Below are 21,709 nucleotides of genomic sequence, written 5' to 3'. Positions count from 1 at the left end.
AAAAATAATATTGAAAAAAGGAGACAAAATTTTTTTTTTTAACTCTTTCCTCTTGCATCTCCAAGCCAAAAGTTAATACATTTTAAATACCAAAATACTAACATATACTATAGGTTAAATTAAAAGATGCACCAAATTATCATTCCACTATCATGATCATTTTGAAACACATTAATACTATTGCTGTACCTAATATAAATTAACAATTTAACTCAATGAGTGCTGACATGTAGAATGGACTTTAAAGAAACCACGGTCAAACCAGATAATTAAAATCTTTATTTTTTTTACCACAAATATTTTTTGCAGAGAAGAATTCGCATAAGTCAGTGCATAATAAATCAACAATTTCTGACAAAGTACAGGAAATATACACAGATTTTATGACCAACCTTTATACACAGCTTCAACAAAAAACTATAACAGATGGCCTGTCCTCAACTGGGTCAATAACCTTAACTTATTAAAACCACTATCACAAAACAAATCAGAAACAACTATAATTGTTATTAATCTACATAAAGATTATCGTTTTGTCACAAAATGATCTAATCCAATTGTAGCATTTGTCTACACAAGCTACTTTTCATCAAATATGCACAATACTTTCTATGTCAGAGGCCTTAGGAATACAAAAAGATCTAGAAGTTGACGCATTGCGTAATAAATCAAAATTATAGATCTTGCAAATTATAGTGACAAGAACAAAAATATGCAAAGCCAGTTTACAATTGCAACCTACAAACAACTTGTGCGATTACATTTCTTGGCTCTATCGCAAGTTGCAATTACACTTCATGAGAGCCGACACATTCGGCAGAGCCCTGAGCAATAGCCCCATCTTGTAGGGATGTAGTTGACATCCCGGGGGTCGGGATGCCGTGCTCAGAATCCCGGCCCTAGCTACTCGACGGTAAGTATTAGGATTAGGGTCAGGCACTAGGGGGAGGGTTAGGCTGCAGGGGGGGGGACCCAGTCATGATGCCGGCATCCCATACCCAACCCATCTTGTAACATTGAATCTTTCAGCATGAAAAATGGGTTACAAGGAAGTGCTGTGCAAAGTAGGATTTCACCCAAAACCTCAGTGTTTAAACTACAAAACAAATACATATATTAAATACAGGGTTGAAATGTATTATCCGAAAACACATTACTGGAGTACTAGAAAGAAATTGCTGCCGTTCAGTAGTATAATACGCAGACATGATCACAGAGAGTGTGCCTTCATAAATTGAGGAGTAATGCAAAGTCATTTAGTGAGGGGATGTCACAGTCTTCCTTGGTGAAGGCCCTTTTTTGGCAGTAGCAAACTCCCGCTGCGGCAGAACAATGTGGTCCCCTCATGTCAGCTACACATTAATATGAAGACGGCTTAACCGATGGGCGACGGGACCCTGCATCGGCAAGTGAATACATACTTGCACAATGCATGGATCGATGGCGCAATGCAGGATGCCATTCTGTATTTGGCAGCATGGCATCGTATATATTATCTTCTGATTGACTGTGCAGCATATCCAACCAGAAGATATCACAAGCGACAACGGGAGTGCGCAAATTAGGCACACACTTAACAATACGTCCTATTTGACCAGAAGCAACAAATCAGCCAGATATGGTTCTAGTGTGTACCCACCTTAAGGGGGGGGGGGGGGGGGGGCTAGATGGTCCCAGGCTACACAGAAAGTACAGCAGTACTATAGGATTGCCCACTAGTGCCAAAACTGTACAAATCACCATTTACTTTTGCTGTTTAATGTAGATCTGAGCAATTTTTTAAGTAGCAGGTGGTGTGCTATTAAACAACAGAGTGCTTACTTACATGTTTTTGTACGTACTAAGAAGAAAAAACATCTACGGTCACCTAAGTAGTCAATGTGTACATAAGCCCCCTGTAATGTCACAACATAAAACCAAGATGACAAATAATAAAATCAGGTTTAGTTGTATATAAAATATATTTAATTCTTGAGGTGCCTCTGCCCTACCGAAGTTTTGGTTGCAAACGGTTTGCCCATCACCCCTTATGATAAATATGCAATCTCTTTGTGCTAGGGTTCATTGGCTACAGTTTCACTGCATAAATAGAAACACAATATAGATGTCGATGAAACAGACTAACAATGCAAACATAGAACATGCCATTAGTTGGCAAAACTAAAAGTTATAGAATGTACATGTCAGTTGAGTAGGTTACAGAATATTTATTTTATACAGCCGTTCTTCTTACAACTGTTCATTCTTCTTAGGAAAATCCTTGATATTGTGGTGAAACCTAACAGCAGTATAACCAAGATGCACTTAATGTTTGTTACATGTGTTGGGAGCACACAGCCTGTCAGTGCTGGCATATCGCCTTCTTTTTACATAATATGCAAATGCAACTAATTCATTCTAGGTTGTCAACAAACAGAAGGGGCATTTCAGTTAAACATAGAAAGACAAATAAATACATGTTATTCAGTCATATGGATAGTTGTGAAAATGTATAAAACACAAACGAACTAAAAAAAAAAAAAATATAAGAAATGTCTACATTTAGCCAACTGAAATAAAAAGTGCATTTCTTGTAGCATTTCTCATTTGATTCAAGACTTAATTTCATGCAAAGGATGGGGGGGGGGGGGATTTAATATATTTTATCGCAGCCACAGCCACCGTCTACAGTGATTGGAGCTATTTATCGTTTGTGCTTCTGGGCGCGAGTGTCCATTAATTATCACGAATTTCTGCTCGCAGCCCTGAGATGTGAGCAGAAATCCGGCCAAAGTAGGTCTTTTGGGTACCTTAACGCCCTCTTTAGAGAGGATTAGCCGATTAAGCTAGCTAATCCCCTTCATTTTGGGCGCAACATGCACGATAGTGGAGGCCCCCTGCGGCACTCGCACCCATTGGCACAAACAATTGAATAGCTCCCGTCACTGTAGACAGGAGCTGCGGCCATGATAAAACAACTGAATTCCCCCCAAGAAATGAATTAAAAAAAAAAAAAAAAAAAGTTTCCATCATTAAAAAGAGGGGAAAAAAAAAAAACAACGTAAAAATGGAATAATTAAAACAAAAAAAATCTAACAAGAAATATAACTTCTTGATAAACAATACAGAAATATCTCAATCACATCTAGGAAGTAGTCATTTTTTCTTGGTTAAAGCAATTTTCTGGCGAGCCATTCTGCTCGTCCATAGCAAAAGCATGAATACAACAATGTGGCAACACTCCACATGCTAATTTCCAGAGTGAAGCTACACTTTTATCTGTGCTCTGTCTTTTCTACTGGCTGGCTGGTTCATGGAGTCAGTCATGGCTGCCTGCAGGGAGCAGTTAGCATTGCACCTCACCATTGCTGCCAACTGAAGTCATCATTGTTTCCAAATACTAGAAAGAAGCCTAAAATAGTAGAAAAGATGACTGTGTTTCCAGTGAGAACCAGAGCGCATGAACCCCAAGGAATCTGTGAACATAATAAATTAAAAAAAAAACGTTTTTATTGATACACATCTTCAATCTATGAGGTGTCACAGATTCCACAGAACTGTTCAGTCAGGAATACACAAGAGAACAAATTAGCATGGCAGTGCAATGGTGCGTACACACGTAGCGATTTAAATGCACGATTTGAACGATATTCGTATAGTTATCGCTAATTTTTTGTCCCTTTCATCCTACCGTCAACCAGCGATGCGTGGGCACGTATGGATGATAGCGATATCGTCGATCGGCTGTGCATGCTGGCCAACCTGCTCGATATCAAGCAGGTTACTATAGGGAGCCTAGTCGTTGCTGAGTTGGTGGTGTGCCGGATGATCGATATCGATCATCCAGCACCCACATCAGGGAGGGTGCAGGACGATCAGCGAGCAATATCGTTATCGCTGGCTGAACGCTCCGTGTACGCATCATAATAATTACATGATACAAGTACATATTGACAAGAAAACGTTAATAATCCAGAGCTAAGGTGGGTATCAATTAGCCGACAATGAAGGACTGAACGAATACGATATCGTTAATTTTACTGTGCAGTGGACAATGTGCCCACAATGAATGATATGTCGTTCAGTGCAGGCACCCTCCCTCATCCCCGAACATACTCAACCTGGTTGACCATCATGTACGGGTGATGAGCGATGCTGACAACCAGCGGGAGCGCGCATCGCTGCCAACATTTTTCGCACTATTACTGCCTGATTAATGAATGATAACGATGTCGTAATCGTTCAATCATCCATTTATTTCGGCAAGTGGATACGCACCTTAAGAGATCATTTCAACCAAAGAAGGTAGGCAAAATTTGTGAAACCCAAAGCAAATATTTCCATACAACTTCCTTACTGTACAGCTATGTAGTTTATAAGAATAAACCACAAAGGTATATTGATGAAGCTCGAAATAATGAACACCACAAATTCTACAGGACAAAATCTGCAAGTCTCACCTGGTCTGACCATAGTAGGTTTTTGTTTTTTAAAAGAAAAATAGAACTTGAAGGGCAAATTATGTCCCAGTTTAACCTTAGGGTAGAAGAGAAGAGACCTTGGGCTATATTTACAAGGCAGCAGATTTTGTAAGCTGCTGCTTCCCAGCGGGTTATAGGTGAAAATGTAAAATGGCACCTGCAGTCAGTGTATAGCATGCCGGGCTATGTAGTGACTATTGGGTGTAGTATTCCAATTTTCACCTGCAACCCGCTGGGAAGCTGCCTGGTAAATAAAGCCCCTTTTGAGGAACATGTGAGAGTTTGTTCTTATCACGTTTGCTTTGAGGAACGCACAATAATTAGATCAAAAGATGCTGCTGGACCTTCTAACAAAAATCTAACAAGACATTAGATCAGGGGGTGTCCAAGCTGTGGCAGGTCATGCTGGGATGTGTAGTTCCACAACAACTGGAGGGCCGCATGTTGAACACCGCTGCATTAGATGAATATACAGAATGACTAGAAGCAAATAAGATATCTGCTTCCGTAGTGATAGAATTTGATCTAGTTTAAACCAGAATCTGGAGAACGGACCACAGTAAGAGCTGGGACTACACTCTGTACCTGACTGTATATCTGTGGGTGACTTAACGTCATATTTAACATAAAGCTCCACACAGTGCACCATTTCTATTTCAACAGCAGACCGTTTTTTAGAAATGACTCATTATAATTAAACATTACTTAAGTTAAAAGTAAAGTCCCAATTGTAAAACAGTTGCAAACTATTTCTAGATGAAGCTGCCCATCTGCTTAAGCTGAAACAAGAGGAGAGATTCAAAGATAACAGTTTTGCAGTTCTGGGATAATGCTAGAACTAGCCAAATTATTGTATGCAAACAACTATACCCCACATGCAAACCAGGTGTTTATTGATAGCAATTTTGTGATTCTAATATTATTCAGTTTCTATTGGATAGCAACTATTATTCAATGACACACGGTTTCTGTTTTGCCTGTAACATATTGTTCCTGCATATATTGAATACAGATGCAAAAAAAGAAAGAAAAACCCAAACCACATATTTTACATTCAAAGCAACATGTTTGACCCACCTGAGTCGCTCGGGCAAGCACAATGGGCAGTCCAAATGCAGAGACAACTACACCGGTTGTGAGAAATATTGCCAGTTCCTTGCATGCATTACTTGCAGCGTCAGTCTCATCTACGGCTCGCTTTGCTATGCAGTATGGAATAGGTGCCAATATGTAGAAAAACAGCACAAACAGCGGCCAGTACACGCTAAGCAAATGGATGGAAAAAAAAACATTACTTGAGACCTATGGAACAAACCACGTTTTGACAACAACAAAAAAATAATCCGTCATAATTACCCTGTGAGATGGAAAACTAACTTATTATGGAAAGTATCATTCTGTATCTGCCTCCCCTCTTTGCCAGACCATACAATGCCTCTACTATCCCTAGAGAGTCCAGTCAAGCTCTTCATACTTACCTATAAAGTCCTCACCAAATACATCTCTAACCTACGGGGAGATGCACCAAGCCTTGGAGAGAGATAAAGTGGAGTGTGATAAAGTACCAACCAATTAGCTCCTGTCATTTATCAAAGACAGCCTGTAAACTGACAGGAGCAGATCTCGACCCACACTGTCAATCATGACTTCTTCTCAGAGTGCATCCTGGTGCCATTGCTCAGGTAAATGATGCACATGCACCTGGCCGTCCACATTATGTAAAAGAAAACGTGATTCATCAGACCAGGCCACCTTCTTCCATTGCTCCATGGTCCAGTTCTGATGCTCACATGCCCATTTGTAGGTGCTATCGGCAGTGGACAGACAAGCATGGACACACTGACTGTCTGCGGCTGAGCAGCAAGCTCGATGCACTGTGTATTCTGACACCTTTCTATCATAGCCAGCATCACATTTTTCACCAATTTGTGCTACAGTAGCTCTTATGTGGGATTGGACCAAATGGGCTAGCCTTCCCTCCACACGCATCAATGAGCCTTGGACGCCCATAACCCTGTCGCCGGTTCACCAGTTGTCCTTCCTTGGATCACTTTGGTAGGTACAAACCACCGCATACCGGGAACACCCCACATGACCTGCCATTTTGGAGATGCTCTGACCCAGCCGTCTAGCCATCACAATGTGGCTCTTGTCAAAGTCGCTCAGATCCTTACGCTTGTTCATTTTTCCTGCTTCCAACACATCAACTAACTATTCATTAGCTGCCTGATATATCCCATCCCTTGATAGGTGCCATTGTAACAAGATAATCAATATTATTCATTTCATCTGTCAGTGGTTTTAATGTTATGTATATAAATGGTCTTGTATGTGCTGTACTTTTGTATGCACTTGGTTCTATTATCTTTGTACTGCGCTTATAGTATAAAAAAAACACAACACAATGATTAAAAAACAAACAAAAAAAAAAACAACCACCTACATATATTAAATATTTACCTTGAGTAGGAATACTCCTGTCTCAGAGACCTTTTAGACACTTATCAAACACAACATATCTAATGGTTTGTGATTGTGTGAAAAAGATAATGTGCAGTTTATAGCCAGCACAGCAAGTGTTTACACTACACATTTAAGATAAATACAGTACATCTCTATTAAGCTGGGTACACACTGCCAGATATATTGGCCGATCAATTGATCGGCCACTGCATCTGCTGTCTGTCGGGCAGTGTGTACCCGCGATATGTCGGTGAACGTGGCAGTTCACGGACCTGCGAGCGGGCACAGATGATGGTTGTTCAGCATGTACGAACCACCATCATCTGCAGATATATCTGTATAGTGTGTACCCACCTTTAAACTCATGAATTGTGATATAGCACCTTGTGTTTACATTATGTATCACTAGAAATGTATATCTACCATCTCCCCCACTGAACACAAAACTTACTTATATAGTGGCAGAGCACATCCCAGCATCAGGAACATCAGTCCGATTGCCCCTCCAAATGAAAGGCTGATTAAAGCTAAAAAATGAATGACAGAATTAACACGCAAACTCACTAAGTGGGAATCAAATCCACAAACGCAGACAGAATTAATTTTCTCTGCAGCTTATGACAACATATATTTGATGCACATGATCAAATCAATTAAGTAACTGACAAGAATATCTTCTAACCGCAAGCAAGTAGGTGAATAATTCAGGGATTTCTCTTTTCATAAGAAATGCATTGTTTACAGACAAACCCATAATACAGCAAGATTAACACTGATTGTAAGACAAGGAAAGAATAAGATGATGATATAGATCATGTGACAATTTACTTATTCCTTTAAACACCCTTAAGTCAGTGAGAGCTACATAGTCTCATTTGATATGTAGTTATGAACTATTTAGAACAATTCCGTAAACAGAAAATGTAAAAGGTACTGGTGGCAAAATTGGATTACAATATTGAAATTATTTGAATAAAAGCCAATAAAAACCAGCAAACCTATGCAAAACATCTTACAACAATTCTCCAGTCCATTGCCTCCCATATCTTAATGTATTCTGAATTAAGGCTCCTGCAGATTTTCGCATGAAGTTATTGCACCAAAATAAAACTAATGGCATTAAGACAGTTTTGTTCAGTGCTCCCAGAACTGAAGAAAATGCATAAAACACAGCAACTCAGTCTGGTAACTAGTCAGCAGACGGTCATCTGACTGCCCTAATCCCTGTGGGCATTTGAAATTGGAAGAGTATAAAACCCCTTCAGTAGCTGTCCCTGGAAGTGACGTGAGTGAGGGCGGAAGTGAATGTTTCTGCCCACACTTTCCAGGAAAAATATGAGATATGGTAAGAACTTACCTTTGTTATCTCTATTTCTACGAAGTCCATAGGGTTCCACAGGATACCTTGGGGTATAGGTGTGACGTCAGTCATCGGGCACTATAGAGTTAAGCTTTCAGCCTCCCAGGATGCACTAGGGTCCCCCTCCTATACCCCGCCCCAAGGCAACTCAGTTAGTTACCAAGCCATAGGCTGGAGGAGGAGAAGGAAGAGAGAGAAAGAAGATCTGGATACACACAAGAATCACACTCTCACCAGAGGGAGACGGAAAAACCGGTGACCAGAACAAAGCCCATCTGCAGCACAGGTGCGACAGGGCGGGAGTCCTGTGGAACCCTATGGACTTCGTAGAAATAGAGATAACAAAGGTAAGTTCTTACCATATCTCATATTTTCTACTTCAGGGTCCATAGGGTATCCACAGGATACCTTGGGGATGTCCCAAAGCAGTATCCTTTAAGGGTGGGGACGCTCCTGTGCTGAAAGGAGAATCCGCCGCCCGAAGGAAGCATCCTGAAAGGCGAAGGTGTCAAACCTGTAATACCTCATGAAGGTATGGACAGAGGACCACGTAGCAGCCTTGCAGATCTGGACTGCAGAGGCACCACGTTGAGCTGCCCACGAAGGACCCACAGACCTAGTGGAATGAGCCTTCAAAGAAGGAGGAACCGGCAGACCGTCATGAAGATAAGCTTCAGAAATAGCCATACGGATCCAGGCTGCTAAAGTTTGCTTTGAAGCAGGCCAACCCTTTTTACGGAAGCCATAGGAGGACAAACAAGGCATCCGACTTCCTAAACGAAGAAGTGCGGTCAACATAAGTCCTTAAGGCCCGCACAACATCCAAAGTGGCCTCACTCACTGAAAGGCCAAGTGAGTTAAAGGCCGGAACAACTATTTCCTCGTTAACATGAAACTGGGAACCAACTTTGGGAAGAAATTCAGGCCGAGTGCGGAGCACTGCCCTGTTCCCATGAAAAATCAAGAAAGGGGGTCTACAAGAAAGAGCCCCTAAATCAGAAACACGTCTGGCCGAAGCAATGGCCAGAAGGAAAACAGTCTTAGCTGTTAGCCATTTAAGATCCACTGAGCCCAGTGGTTCAAACGGCGGTCCCTGGAGAGCCCTCAGGACCACAGGTGGAACAAAGGGCGGCTGAATGCGTAGAACACCTTGCATAAAGGTGCGCACATCGGGGATTGTAGCAATCCTACGGTGAAACCAGACAGACAGGGCCGAAACCTGTACCTTCAAAGAAGCAATGCGAAGCCCATGGTCTAGTCCCGCTTGTAGGAAGGAGAGTATCCGAGACAGACGAAACTCCCGCGGTGCATAACCTCTCGGTCGACACCACTGGAAGAACGTATGCCACACGCGATGGTATATCCTCGCGGAAGACTGTTTCCGAGCTCGCAACATGGTACGCACCACAGAGTTAGGTCCGGGTGAAGACAAGGACCCTGCGACAGAAGGTCCGGTGGTAGCGGCAACCGCAGAGGACTGTCCACGGACAGACCCTGAAGGTCTGAGAACCAGTGCCGTCTGGGCCACGCGGGAGCTATCAACAGGAGCGTCCCTCCTTCCTGTTTGAATTTCCGGATTACCCGTGGAAGAAGGGAAACCGGAGGAAACAGGTAAGCGAACCGGAACGTCTACCGGACGGACAGAGCATCCACCAGAGACGCCTCTTCGTCTCTTGTGCGAGACCCGTACACCGGTAACTTGTTGTTGTGCCGGGACGCCATGAGGTCGATCTCTGGAAGACCCCACTTGTCCACCAGTAGTTGAAAAACGTCCGGGTGCAGGGACCATTCCCACGGATGAACGTCCTGGCGACTTAGAAAGTCTGCCTCCCAATTTAGCACTCCCGGGATGAAGACAGCTGATATGGCCGGAAGATTGCGCTCCGCCCATACCAGGATCCGAGACACCTCTACGAGAGCCGCCCGACTTCGGGTTCCTCCTTGCCGGTTTATGTAGGCCACGGTGGCAGCGTTGTCCGACTGGACCTGCACTGGGCGACCCTGGAGAACCCGATGTGCCTGCTTTGGGCATTGAAGACCGCACGGAGTTCCAAGATATTTATTGGAAGCTCCGCTTCTGTCGGAGTCCACCTGCCCTGGAACAAGTGTGGACCCGAAACTGCTCCCCAGCCCCAAAGACTGGCGTCCGTTGTCAACAGGACCCAATTTGGTACCCAGAACGGACGTCCCTTGCTGAGATGGGTCGTCTGTAACCACCAGGCAAGGGACAGGCGAACCTCCGGGGTGAGCACCATCGTCTGGGACTTTAGAGACTGAGGCAGCCCGTTCCACTTGGACAGGATCAGGTGCTGCAGAGGTCTGGAGTGAAACTGGGTATATTCCACCATGTCGAACACCGACACCATGGAGCCCAGTAGCCTCATCGCCGAGTGTAGAGACACCCGGCGGCTGTGCAGACAACTGCGCACCCTCGACTGTAAAGCAGAGATCTTTTCCCCCGTCACAAAGATCCTTTGCTGTCCCGAGTCCAATAAGGCTCCGAGGTGCAGAATCCGCCGAGACGGGATTAGAGTGGACTTCTGCCAGTTTATTAACCAGCCCTGCCGTTGCAGTAGCGCAATGGTCAGGTCCAAGTGGCGCAGAAGGAGCTCCGGAGATCCTGCCACTAATAAAAGGTCATCCAAGTACGACAACATGCGGACTCCCTGCAGCCGCAGAGAAGCCGCCATGACCGCCATCACCTTGGTGAACACACGCGGTGCTGTCACCAGGCCAAAAGGCAACGCCGAAACTGAAAGTGGTCGCTGCGGATTGCAAACCTGAGGAACTGTTGATGGCGCAAAAGAATAGGGACATGCAGGTAAGCATCCTGTATGTCCAATGACACCATGTAGTCCCCAGGTTCCAGCGCCAGAATGATGGACCGTAGGGTCTCCATCCGAAACTTCGGCACCCGCAAAAGACTTGTTGAGAGCTTTGAGGTTGAGAATCGGACGATACGACCCATTGGGTTTCTGCACCAAAAAGAGATTGGAATAGAAACCCTGGCCCCTCTGGGAGAATGGAACAGGCACTATAACTTCAGCCTGGAGCATAGTGTGCAAGACCTTCCGCAGCTCCGTGGCCTTGTTCCGGTCTGATGGCAGACCCGTGGTGAAAAATCGAGCCGGGGGTCTGTGCCAGAAAGAGAGGGCGTACCCGTGGGAGACCACCACGAGAACCCAAGTGTCTGTCGTGGTGACCGACCAACACTGGGCGAACTGCAGCAGGCGGCCTCCCACTTTGGGATCCCCCAAAGGGAGGCCCGGACCGTCAGGCCGCAGGCTTGTCATCTGGCTTAGGGGCCGGAAGTCTGGTACTCCATGCCTGCTTCCGGGGCTTGGCCGATTTCTTGGGACCAGCCTGTCGGGGAAAAGACTGTGGTTTGGGCCTGCCCTGGGCCCTATAAGACCGAAAGGACGATGGTCCTGTACCCGAAGGAACAGCGGCCGACGGGAGACATGCCGATTTGGCTGCCGCCAACGTGGCCACAATCTTGTCCAGATCTGGACCGAAGAGAACTTCTCCGTTCAAGGGCAACGCCTCCAAACCCTTTTTGGAATCAGCGTCCACCTTCCAGGATCGCAACCACAAGGTGCGACGAGCAGCCACCGCTGCTGTAGAAATTCGAGACACCAGGGTACTAATGTCTAAGGCCGCCTCGTTGATATAAGTGGCCGAATCACGGAGATTACCAATCAACGCCGCCTGATCGGCTGGACAGTCGGAATCAAAGGACGCCTCCAATGAATCCGCCCAGCGCTCCATCGCTCTGGCAACCCAGCAAATGGCCATAGCCGGCCGCGCTGCCCCCCCCGCAAGGGAATAAGCGGACTTCAGGCAGATCTCCACCTTGCGGTCCGTAGCATCCTTAAGGGAGGACATGGATGGCATCGGCAATGTGGCACTACGGACAAGACGTGTCACATGAGAATCCACCTGTGGAGGGGATTCCCACTTAGCAAAATAATTATCCGCGAACGGATAAGCCACCGCCAGGCGCCTCTGTGGCTGGTATCGCTTGCCAGGCTGTTTCCACGCCTCCTCTAAATGGTCCACCAACTGACACGAAAAAGGAAAGACTGTGGCGTCACCCTTCACATCCTTAAAAAAGGCATACTGGGATTTAGCCGCTGGGGGAACTTCGTCCTCAATCACCAAGGCTGTGCGGACTGCCCGAATAAGCCCAGGAATATACACCTTGGACCTAGCGTCAGCGTCCTTAGTATGGAGAGGTTCCTGATCGTAAGGATCCAGAATCTCCCCATCAGATGTCCCTTCGTCATCCTCATAACGAGTCGACAGATGCCACCGGCCGTTTATGTGGCCGCATCACAGCCTCCCAGTGCAACACATCCGACAAGTGCTGTACAGAACTCGTCAGGGAGTTAACCCACGCCGGCTCCTGAGAAACCGGGAGAGGGGAAATAGGGAGACTGCGGGGTACCACCAATTGTCTTGGGAAACCCTGCATGGGTGACGACACCACTGACTGCTGGGACAAACCCATCTGCGTAAACGCGGGCTGCGGAGCTAACTGGCCCACTAAGGTTGTAAGCGCCTGAGCGAAACAAGCCCAGGGCGGCTCCTGTACCGGTGCTGTCACCGTAATAGGCCGCGCCATTGACAAACACTGCCGGCAGAGGCCCTCCGCGCTACCCTCCCCCTCCGCTAAAGGTACTTTACACGTAGTCCACTGTAGCCGGAGAGGAAAATCACTTTCAGACATGATGGTACAAAGTATGTGACCTCTCTCACCAATTGTTTTTTTAAAGAGGTGAGAGACCACCCTGCAGCACCGCACCGCAAGGGCTTAGTAGAAAGAACAGGGACAGTAATAAAGCTGACAGTCAGAATAGAAGATACAGGCAGCAGCGCTAGAACAGTCACATACAATGCAAAGAAAATCAATTCCTGCACTAACCAGCGCTGATCAATCAACTACGCAGACACAGAGTCTGGTAGGACACAGCGCTGCATACACAGACCTGCCACAGCGGAGGAGAGGTATGCGGGGGGACCCAGACCACGATGCCTCCGTCCAGGCTTCCAGCAGCGTTCACCATGCGTTCAGGAAGATGGCCGCCGAGGAGCAGAGAGGAGGCTGGCCTGGGGGAGGAGCGCTGCCACAGGGCCAGTCGGCGTGTTGCAGAGAGGGCTGTGTGCAGCGGGGGAGGTGCCGGCTGTGAGACAGGGAAGGCGCGCTCCCCTGGCATGCATTTAACCCCCGGGACGCCGCAGCGCTACCGCTCTTCTGCGGTCCGCTGTCCCAGGGGGGTAGTGGAAGCGCAGGTTATATACCTGGCTCCACGCTGCAGCCAGTCCCCAGGGAGCCCCCTGCCTGGGGACTTTGGACCATGTAACAGCGGGGACCCACCGCGGGACCCCGCTGCTTACCTTGCTGTCCCCCTTGATTCCGGCCATGGTCCGGAACATCTGGGGTCACCGCTAGCTGTGACCCCAGATGCTCATCAGCATCCCCGGATCGGTACCGGCGTTCTAGTACCGGCAGGGGTGTAGGGAAGACAGCATGGAAGTCAGGACTGACTGTCCATGCTGTACATCCAGATGTGCAGCCACAGCTGCATGCAGGAAAACTTCAGGGGCTCTTCTTAGCCCCCACTCCAACAGGTGCACCCGACTCCGGCCGGGCACCAAACTAAACTGAGGTGCCTTGGCTCGGGGGCGGGGTATAGGAGGGGGACCCTAGTGCATCCTGGGAGGCTGAAAGCTTAACTCTATGGTGCCCGATGACTGACGTCACACCTATACCCCCAAGGTATCCTGTGGATACCCTATGGACCCTGAAGTAGAAATAAGAAATTCGGCCCCTTGCGGCCTCGCTTCGCTCGCCACGGTCACGGTGGCTCTCCGCGCTGCGGGCATGGTGGCTCGCTTCGCCAGCCACAGGATTATATTCCCCCTCTATGCCCACTTGGATGGTAGGGAATGACATTGGACACTGGCTGATGACGTCATCGTACACAAACGGAATGGGATCCATCTCATTTCATTTGAAATTTCTCACATTGCAATCAAAGTTCAGTATTTTCAAATGCCACCATCAGCGCAGCCCAATAAAATAGCACAACTAATTTTAAACAAGAATTCATAAATTTTCAGCTTCGGACAGGGAATTCCAAGTTTCAGTCAGCCACTGACACCTGAAGCCAGGTACTTCATAATCCAAACATAAGAGACTGTAAAATGTTTCTGCGCTGTGGTAGGATTGCTACTATACAGAAGGCAAATGGCACTAGTGCAGGGCTCGACAAATCCCGGGCACCAGGTCGCCATGGCGACTAAGATTTTAGTCCTGGCGACCGGGATTTCCAAGTCGCCACACCCCCTGCCACCACAGAGAAGCCCCATTTGTCATGCGCCTGCTGAAATTTTACCAACGGGCACCCGACTCCCCGCAGCTGCAGCCAGAGTTCACTCCTGAGCTCCGGCGTTGGGCTTCCCCACGGGCACTTTGGGAGAGACGTCATGACGTCTCCCATAGTAAACAAGGAGCGGCAGACGGCAGCGGACGCAGGATCCTGGCCTAAGGTAAGTATTGTTGTGTGTGTGTGGGGCACACTTAAGAGGGGGCTTAGTACTGGGGGCACTATTAGAGGGTGCTTAGTACTGGGGGCACTATTACAAGGGGCTTACTACTGGGGGGCACTATTAGAGGGGGCTTACTACTGGGGGCATTGTTTCAAGGGGCTTACTACTGGGGCACTATTATAGGGGGCATTATTAGAGGGGGCTTACTACTGGGAGCACTATTACAAGGGGCTTACTGCTGGGGGCACTAATACAGGGGGCTTACTACTGGGAGCATTATTTCAAGGGGCTTACTACTGGGGGCAATATTACAGGGGGGCTTACTACTGGGGGCAATATTACAGGGGGCTTATTACTAGACAAAAAATAACAATAGGAGGCGCTGCTCAAATATATAGATAATTTATTAATAGTTCTCAACATTAATAAGACCCATATATATTCATCAACTGGTTTCCTTCCTATTAATTTACCAAATGGTCATATAATAGACATGCATGCACAAACAATCACAAAATAAATTTTAATATTATTTAAAACCAATACATTTAATATATATCGCTAAGCCACATTAGCCACAATTCCTTGATATTAATAATTAGAATCCAATGTATATTGGCTACTCAATTTTTAATTGGTCATAACCTTCTGCAATCAAAACCTCTGAAGACAATGTATCACCTAGTATACTACTCAATTAGTAGTTGCTTATAATACTTTGCTGCCAATAATGGCCTCTCCAATTAGTATTAATTAGTAGTCTCAGTCACATCCAATATAGTTAGTAGGATCCAATGTTAGTAATACCCCTTTTCCACCTAAATTCCGGGTCTGACCCGGAGTTGGAACAAAGTTCCTACCGGATCAGACCCGGAATTTTGCCGGCGCTGACTCGGGATATTTCCGAGTCAGCGCCGCTCACACTGCAGTCGGGTCTGCATAGACCCGGCTTTTGCGGACTGAAAGTGGTCGCTTGGAGATGACGTCATCTCCAAGCGCCACTGAAGCCGGACCAATCGGCCGGCTAGCAGCGCTCTCCAGGTCATCATGACCCGGAGTGCGCTGTTCTCACAGCAGGGTTTCACGGGCTACATCCGTGTTAAACCCTGCCAGTTACCTGGGTTGGACTGCCGGGTCACTCGACCCGGCAATCCAACTCTCTCCCCTTTTACACCAGGGAGCTGCCCGGGTTAACCCTTCAAAAACCCGGGTTTTAGCTCCGGTGTAAAAGGGGTATTACTAAGCATGCTTAATACTTATTTTTCATAATTACCAATATGGCTTATCTCACGTTTTTTTCCTGTGATCCTCCATAATAATTATCCACTGTCCAGATTTATAGAGTGTATCAAGCCAATATTTGATCAGCCTCCTCTCAACCTGCTGCCAGAGTCTCCACAGTACAGACTGGGGAATTGATTTTAAATAATTCACACCTGTTTTGGATAGTAATTGTATTGTTCCACTGCACAGTCTAATTAATACTAATTGAAGAGGCCATTAGTGGCAGCAAAGGATTATAAGCAACTACTAATTGAGTAGTATACTAGGTGATTCACTGTCTTCAGAGGTTATGACCAAGTAAAAATTGAGTGGCCAATATACATTGGATTCTAATTATTAGTGTTCTCTATAACCAGTGTGCATTGAAGAGCACTTGGTTAAGCTAAGATTATGTTACCATTTTAAAGTGAAGTGGTGACAGGGCTCGCAAGTTACTTTTTTATTTACATAAGATAAAATAATGGACTCTCCAATTAGTATTAATTGGAGAGGCCATTATTTTATCTTATGTCGCTAAGCCACATTAGCCACAATTGTGGATATTGTGGCTAAGCGATATATATTAAATGTATTGGTTTTAAATAATATTAAAATCTATTTTGTGATAATTGTTTGTGCATGCATGTCTATTATATGACCATTTGGTAAATTAATAGGAAGGACACCAGTTGATGAATATATATGGGTCTTATTAATGTTGAGAACTATTAATAAATTATCTATATATATGAGCAGGGCCTCCTATTGTTATTTTTTGTGTGGTTTCTCCTGAATTGGATGTAATAATAGCAAACATCCATCATAAGATGCAGCAGCTTTTAAACTTTTAAGATGGCTCCTAGATTTTATAAAAATTTGTCGAGCCCTGCTAGTGACAATACACAGTTTAAAACAGTTGAAAGTAGAGGTTACCAAACGTGGTCTTCAAGTCACCCTCAAGCTGGCCACACATCAGACCAACTTTCCTCCAATCAACCAACTCACCAACCACCCAACTTGCCTGTCCAACTAAATCGCTTCCTCACACATCTAACCAACTTTTCATCCAACTTGGCAACTTTTTTTTATCAGACCAGCCAACTTCTGTCCAACTTGTTATGTCACAGAAGTAGTCGGAGAGTGCCTGCCTACTTCTGCATGTTTTGAATAAATATATTGAATACACATACACTAATATATATATATATATATATATATATACACACACACACACACACACACACACACACACATACACAGTGATCGCAAAATATGCGCTATAGCCAGTATTTACGATACAGGCAGTTAGGGACCCGGTTTTTAAAACAGAGCGAGTCCTGAGGTCGCTCTGTGTGTTCTGTGGCCGCAGCAGCCAATCACCGCAAGCAGTGCCGCCGGCAGTGATTGGCTGCTGCAGACATAACACACACAAAGCGCGTCCAGCAGGCCCCCTCTCTCAACTAGTTGCTGCCGGCAGCGCTACCTGCAATGTAACAGCCGGACCAATGGGAGCGCTGTCCGCTGTGACCAATAGGAGAGCCGTTACTATATATGTAGTCATGATGCATTGCTGAGTACACGAAATCGCTCCCCCGCCCCCAGTGCAATGTATGGGTTTTAGTAGCAGACAGTTCTCTGCCAGCTACCCGGGCATTAGCTAAGGGAAGGAGTTTCCAAGTCAGATTCTGTAAAGGAACAGGTGTAGGAGGATAGTAAGACGGATGGAGGATTGCCAAGGGTGCAATATTCCCCCTACTCCATTCGGTGCTTGTTATAGACTGGGTTGTGGTAGAGGCTGCTCTATTCCCACACTGTTGCTTGATGTGCTACCTGGAAGTGATGGGCGCTGTATACCAGTACATCAGTGTGCAGTGGGTAAAGCATAGCTAAGAAAAGGGGCCCATACACTTGAGCCACGATTCCCCATTATGATATCCGCCAGCACATTCGGCCAAATGGTGACTAAAACTGCAGATCTTTGGCCATCGACTGCCACCACCGATTGGTTTGGAAGATGCTGCCGGCAGTGATTGGTTGCTGCTGACATAGCGCGTGCGCACGCACACACACACACACGTCCTGCAGGCCCGCTCCCTCAACCAATTGCTGCCAGCAGCGTCCCTCAACCAATTGCCGCCGCCAGTGTCTCAACCAACTGCCACCGACCGGAGACCACCAACTTCCCTCTCTGCCCACCAGCCTACTTAGTCGATCGGGAGGCAATCGGGAAGCCGACTGCCTAAATACCGGCAGCCGGCTTCCCGACTGTCATTTCCCGGCAAGGGTGAAATGCCGGGCGTCTAGATGTAGACGCCCGCATTTCCCCGACGCCGGAAGACCGGCATCCCGATCGTAGGGATGCCGGGCACCGTGAGCGGACAGCCGCGGGGGGGGGGACTTAAGGTTAGGCACCCCCCGGGAGGGTTAGGGTAGGGGGAGGGAGGGTTAGGCACCCCCGGGGGGGACTTAGAGTTAGGCACCCCCCCGGGGGACTTAGGTTTAGGCAGCGGGGAAGGGGGTGGTTAGGGTTAGGCACTTGGGGGGGAAGTTAGGGTTAGGCACCCCTAAGGAGGGTTAGGGTTAGGTTAGTAAATACTTACTCTGCTCCTGTCGGGCTGCCGCTGACGGGAATCGAACCGCCGGCCATGGGGCCGGCGGTATTTCATACCAATTCCAGTCGATCCACTGGCACGGGCGGATCCTCCTCGGTTGCAGTAGCACTGCCTGTGCTCCATCCCAGCTTTCTACATGCAGATAGGAAGGAGCTGGAGGCGAACAACAATGGCCAGGTGGGGGGCTTCCACCAGGAGAAAGGAGTTAATCACTGCCCCAACTGCCATCTACTCTTACACCCTTACCTACACCCAGTACTGTCCCAGCTGATATCTTGGCCACCACCCCCAGCACTGCCACCAGTATTGCCTGCCCCTAAACCCCTTATTTAACCCCAGTACTGCCCTAGCTGCAATCTACCCTTACCCCCTCCGACTTAGATCAAGGTGGAAACTTGTTAAGTTTAATCGTCGTCATCAACGTTTCAGAGGCGAACCTCCTTCCTCTGGACACTCACAGACTTGTCCTGAAGACGGAGGTTCCGCCTCCGAAATGTTGATGATGACGATTCAACGTCACAATTTTTCACCATAATCTAAATAATTGACGTCAGTACACGCCGCGGAACTGGAATCACACGGTGTATATGCTCATTTATTCTCTGCTTTAAATGATACTCTGAGTGCCGCCAGCTACCAGACCCACAGACACACATACATATATATATTATATAGCGTTCTCGTTAAGGCTGTTTCAGCGGGGTACCGCGCTCTATTTCTGATGGGCAGAAAGCACCCTACCCTCTAGCCTGCGGGTTCTGTCCTCCACCCGCGGGCAGCAGGTGAAGAAAATGGCAGAGCAGCGGTCACCGCCAGTGAATGGATGTCAGGCGCATGCCGGTAACTGCCGGGCACGCCCACAAAAGTGACAAAAAGGGGATGCATCATAAAGACTTGCCCACCTTTTCAATGACCACGCCCCTTTTTTGGGGCGCGTGCAGAAATGCCCTCGCTCTAGCGCCCAGCCTGCCGCCGCACCTAGAGTCAACACTATTCTGAACATATCTCAATATGGAGCCAACTGGTAGCAGGTAAAACAATTTGAAGAGGGAGGCCATCCACGCCGAAGCTGGACACCCAGGACACGGCGCTGATGATGGAGGACCTGCAGGAGCTGGACACACAGGATCTGGCACGAAGGACCCGCCGCTGATGACAAAGGACCCGCAAGAGCTGGACACAGGACCCGACGCTGATGATTGATGATCCGCCGGAGCTGGACACATGGGACCATAAAAAGTAGACCATGTTTTGCTTTTAACCATCCCCAATAGGTCATCTGTCTTACAAATGCAGCCCTGCAAAGATGTGCCCAATAATCTACTGTATGTGATATCCATCGCCCAGTTGTCAATTTATGGAGACAAGGAAATTAATACCACCCAGTTGCACAGGCCCTTGTTTGAACTTTTGAGAGCAAAGTAACAATGATAAACCAGAGCACTACTAACGGAATCGGTATGCCGCCGATATGGTTCCGCCGCCAGATCAAATGCCGACAGCGCCAGCCCGGCGGGTCGAAATCCGGACAGCTGAAGGCAAGTACCTAACTCTCCCCTAGGGTTGCCTAACCCTTACCTCCCACCCTAGTGCCTAACCCCCCCCCCCTCACCCTAAACCTGACCCTCACCCTCCACTAGTGGTGCCTAAGCCTAGCCCCCAACCTTCCCCTACCCTAACCCTCCCGGGGGGTGCCTAAACCTAACCCTCCCCCCCCCCCCATGGCTAGACGCTAAGACACCTGGCATACCTTTGTTCGGCATGCCAGGATCCGTAGTTGGATTAATGATAGGAGTCGAGATTTCTATGCCTATCATTAGTCCCATGTCGGGATTTAAGTGTCGGGATATCGGCGGGTGGATTCCTAACTGGATCCCCTACAAACACATTGATACACAGACTGCCACTAATACACTCACCACAGAGAGGTTAATAAGGTTATACAATAACATAGAACGAAAAGGTGAATTGACCTATATTTAGGCATACCAAACATATTCCTTTAAACCAGGACACTCATGAATTACACAGGTTCTGTGGTTGGCTGACTTCAAGTCTGCATTTCACCCAGTTTTAATTAGCCACAGGACATATATAATTTATGTGTACTGGTTTTAAGAGAAATTGTATGCTAAGCTTACCAATATTAGCGTTAAGATAGAATACCATGAGGGGAATTCAATTGTTAGTGCTGGGCGTCAGACAAATAGGCGTCTATAGGAGCAATTCAATTGTTGCACCGATCAGACGCCCATTAGTATTTTACACAAAAAAAAAAAAAACGGGGTTTAGATGCAAAAAGTGTCTAGCCCCGTCTAATGTCCTGGTTCAGGCGGGTTAGGATTTAGGCACTAGAGAGAGGGTTGGGGATACACTCACTGCCGGGAGCGCTGTACGATGAGCCAGAAGTCATCAAGGTGTCACCACAGACCCAGAAGACATCCCTGGAGCTGCCGACCCAGGCGGGTCACCACGGAGCCATCAGGAACTTTTGATCACATTCTAATCATGTCAACATGATTAATATCAACATACTAGGTATAGACAAAATATACCACACCTAGTTGTAGGCACCTGAGATCCAGCCCTCACATCACAGGTTTGTTACTTTGCAACGCGAACACAGGGAGGGAGGGCAGCCGGCAACCCCCCCGGACATCCCCGCCCCATGTGTGCCAACAGCCAGGTGTACCAGGGGATCATTACCTTTGATGTCAGCCATTGGGGAGCAGGGCCTGTCCGTAGAGAAGAACACGCAGAGCTCCCGGTCACTGTGCAGCTGCTGGCAGAGGGTATGTTACCGGCGCTTCATATATGACCTATACGCACTGCTATAGAAAGCACTGCAACTCCGGGTCCTAGCGTTACCGACAGAACCGGAGACACCACTTCCGCCGGATGGTATCATCACCTGCCGCATTCCCCCTGCCGGTTACAGCTAGATCGCCTTCAGTTTCAGTACACTGACGTCATCAGCCCCCTGCCTCCGAGGCTAGTTG

At 47.2% G+C, this 21,709-nt stretch overlaps 1 protein-coding gene across 1 annotated transcript; it reads right to left on the bottom strand.

The window, feature by feature from the left end:
• Nucleotides 1-261: 261 nt before the first annotated feature.
• LEPROTL1 (leptin receptor overlapping transcript like 1) lies at nucleotides 262-21,700 on the bottom strand. Its single transcript, XM_088481437.1, has 4 exons — nucleotides 21,417-21,700; nucleotides 7,375-7,450; nucleotides 5,538-5,724; nucleotides 262-3,455 (listed from the first exon to the last, which is right to left on the bottom strand). The coding sequence occupies exons 1-4, from the start codon at nucleotides 21,430-21,432 to the stop codon at nucleotides 3,339-3,341; spliced, it is 396 nt and encodes a 131-aa protein (XP_088337563.1). The 5' UTR covers nucleotides 21,433-21,700; the 3' UTR covers nucleotides 262-3,338.
• Nucleotides 21,701-21,709: the final 9 nt, after the last annotated feature.

Source organism: Taudactylus pleione, unplaced genomic scaffold (genome assembly GCF_031769625.1).
Source record: "Taudactylus pleione unplaced genomic scaffold, aTauple2 ptg000273l, whole genome shotgun sequence".
In the NCBI taxonomy this organism is placed as follows: Eukaryota; Metazoa; Chordata; class Amphibia; order Anura; family Myobatrachidae; genus Taudactylus; species Taudactylus pleione.
Note: the sequence above shows the minus strand (reverse complement) of the source record. Positions and strands in the feature narration are given on the sequence as shown.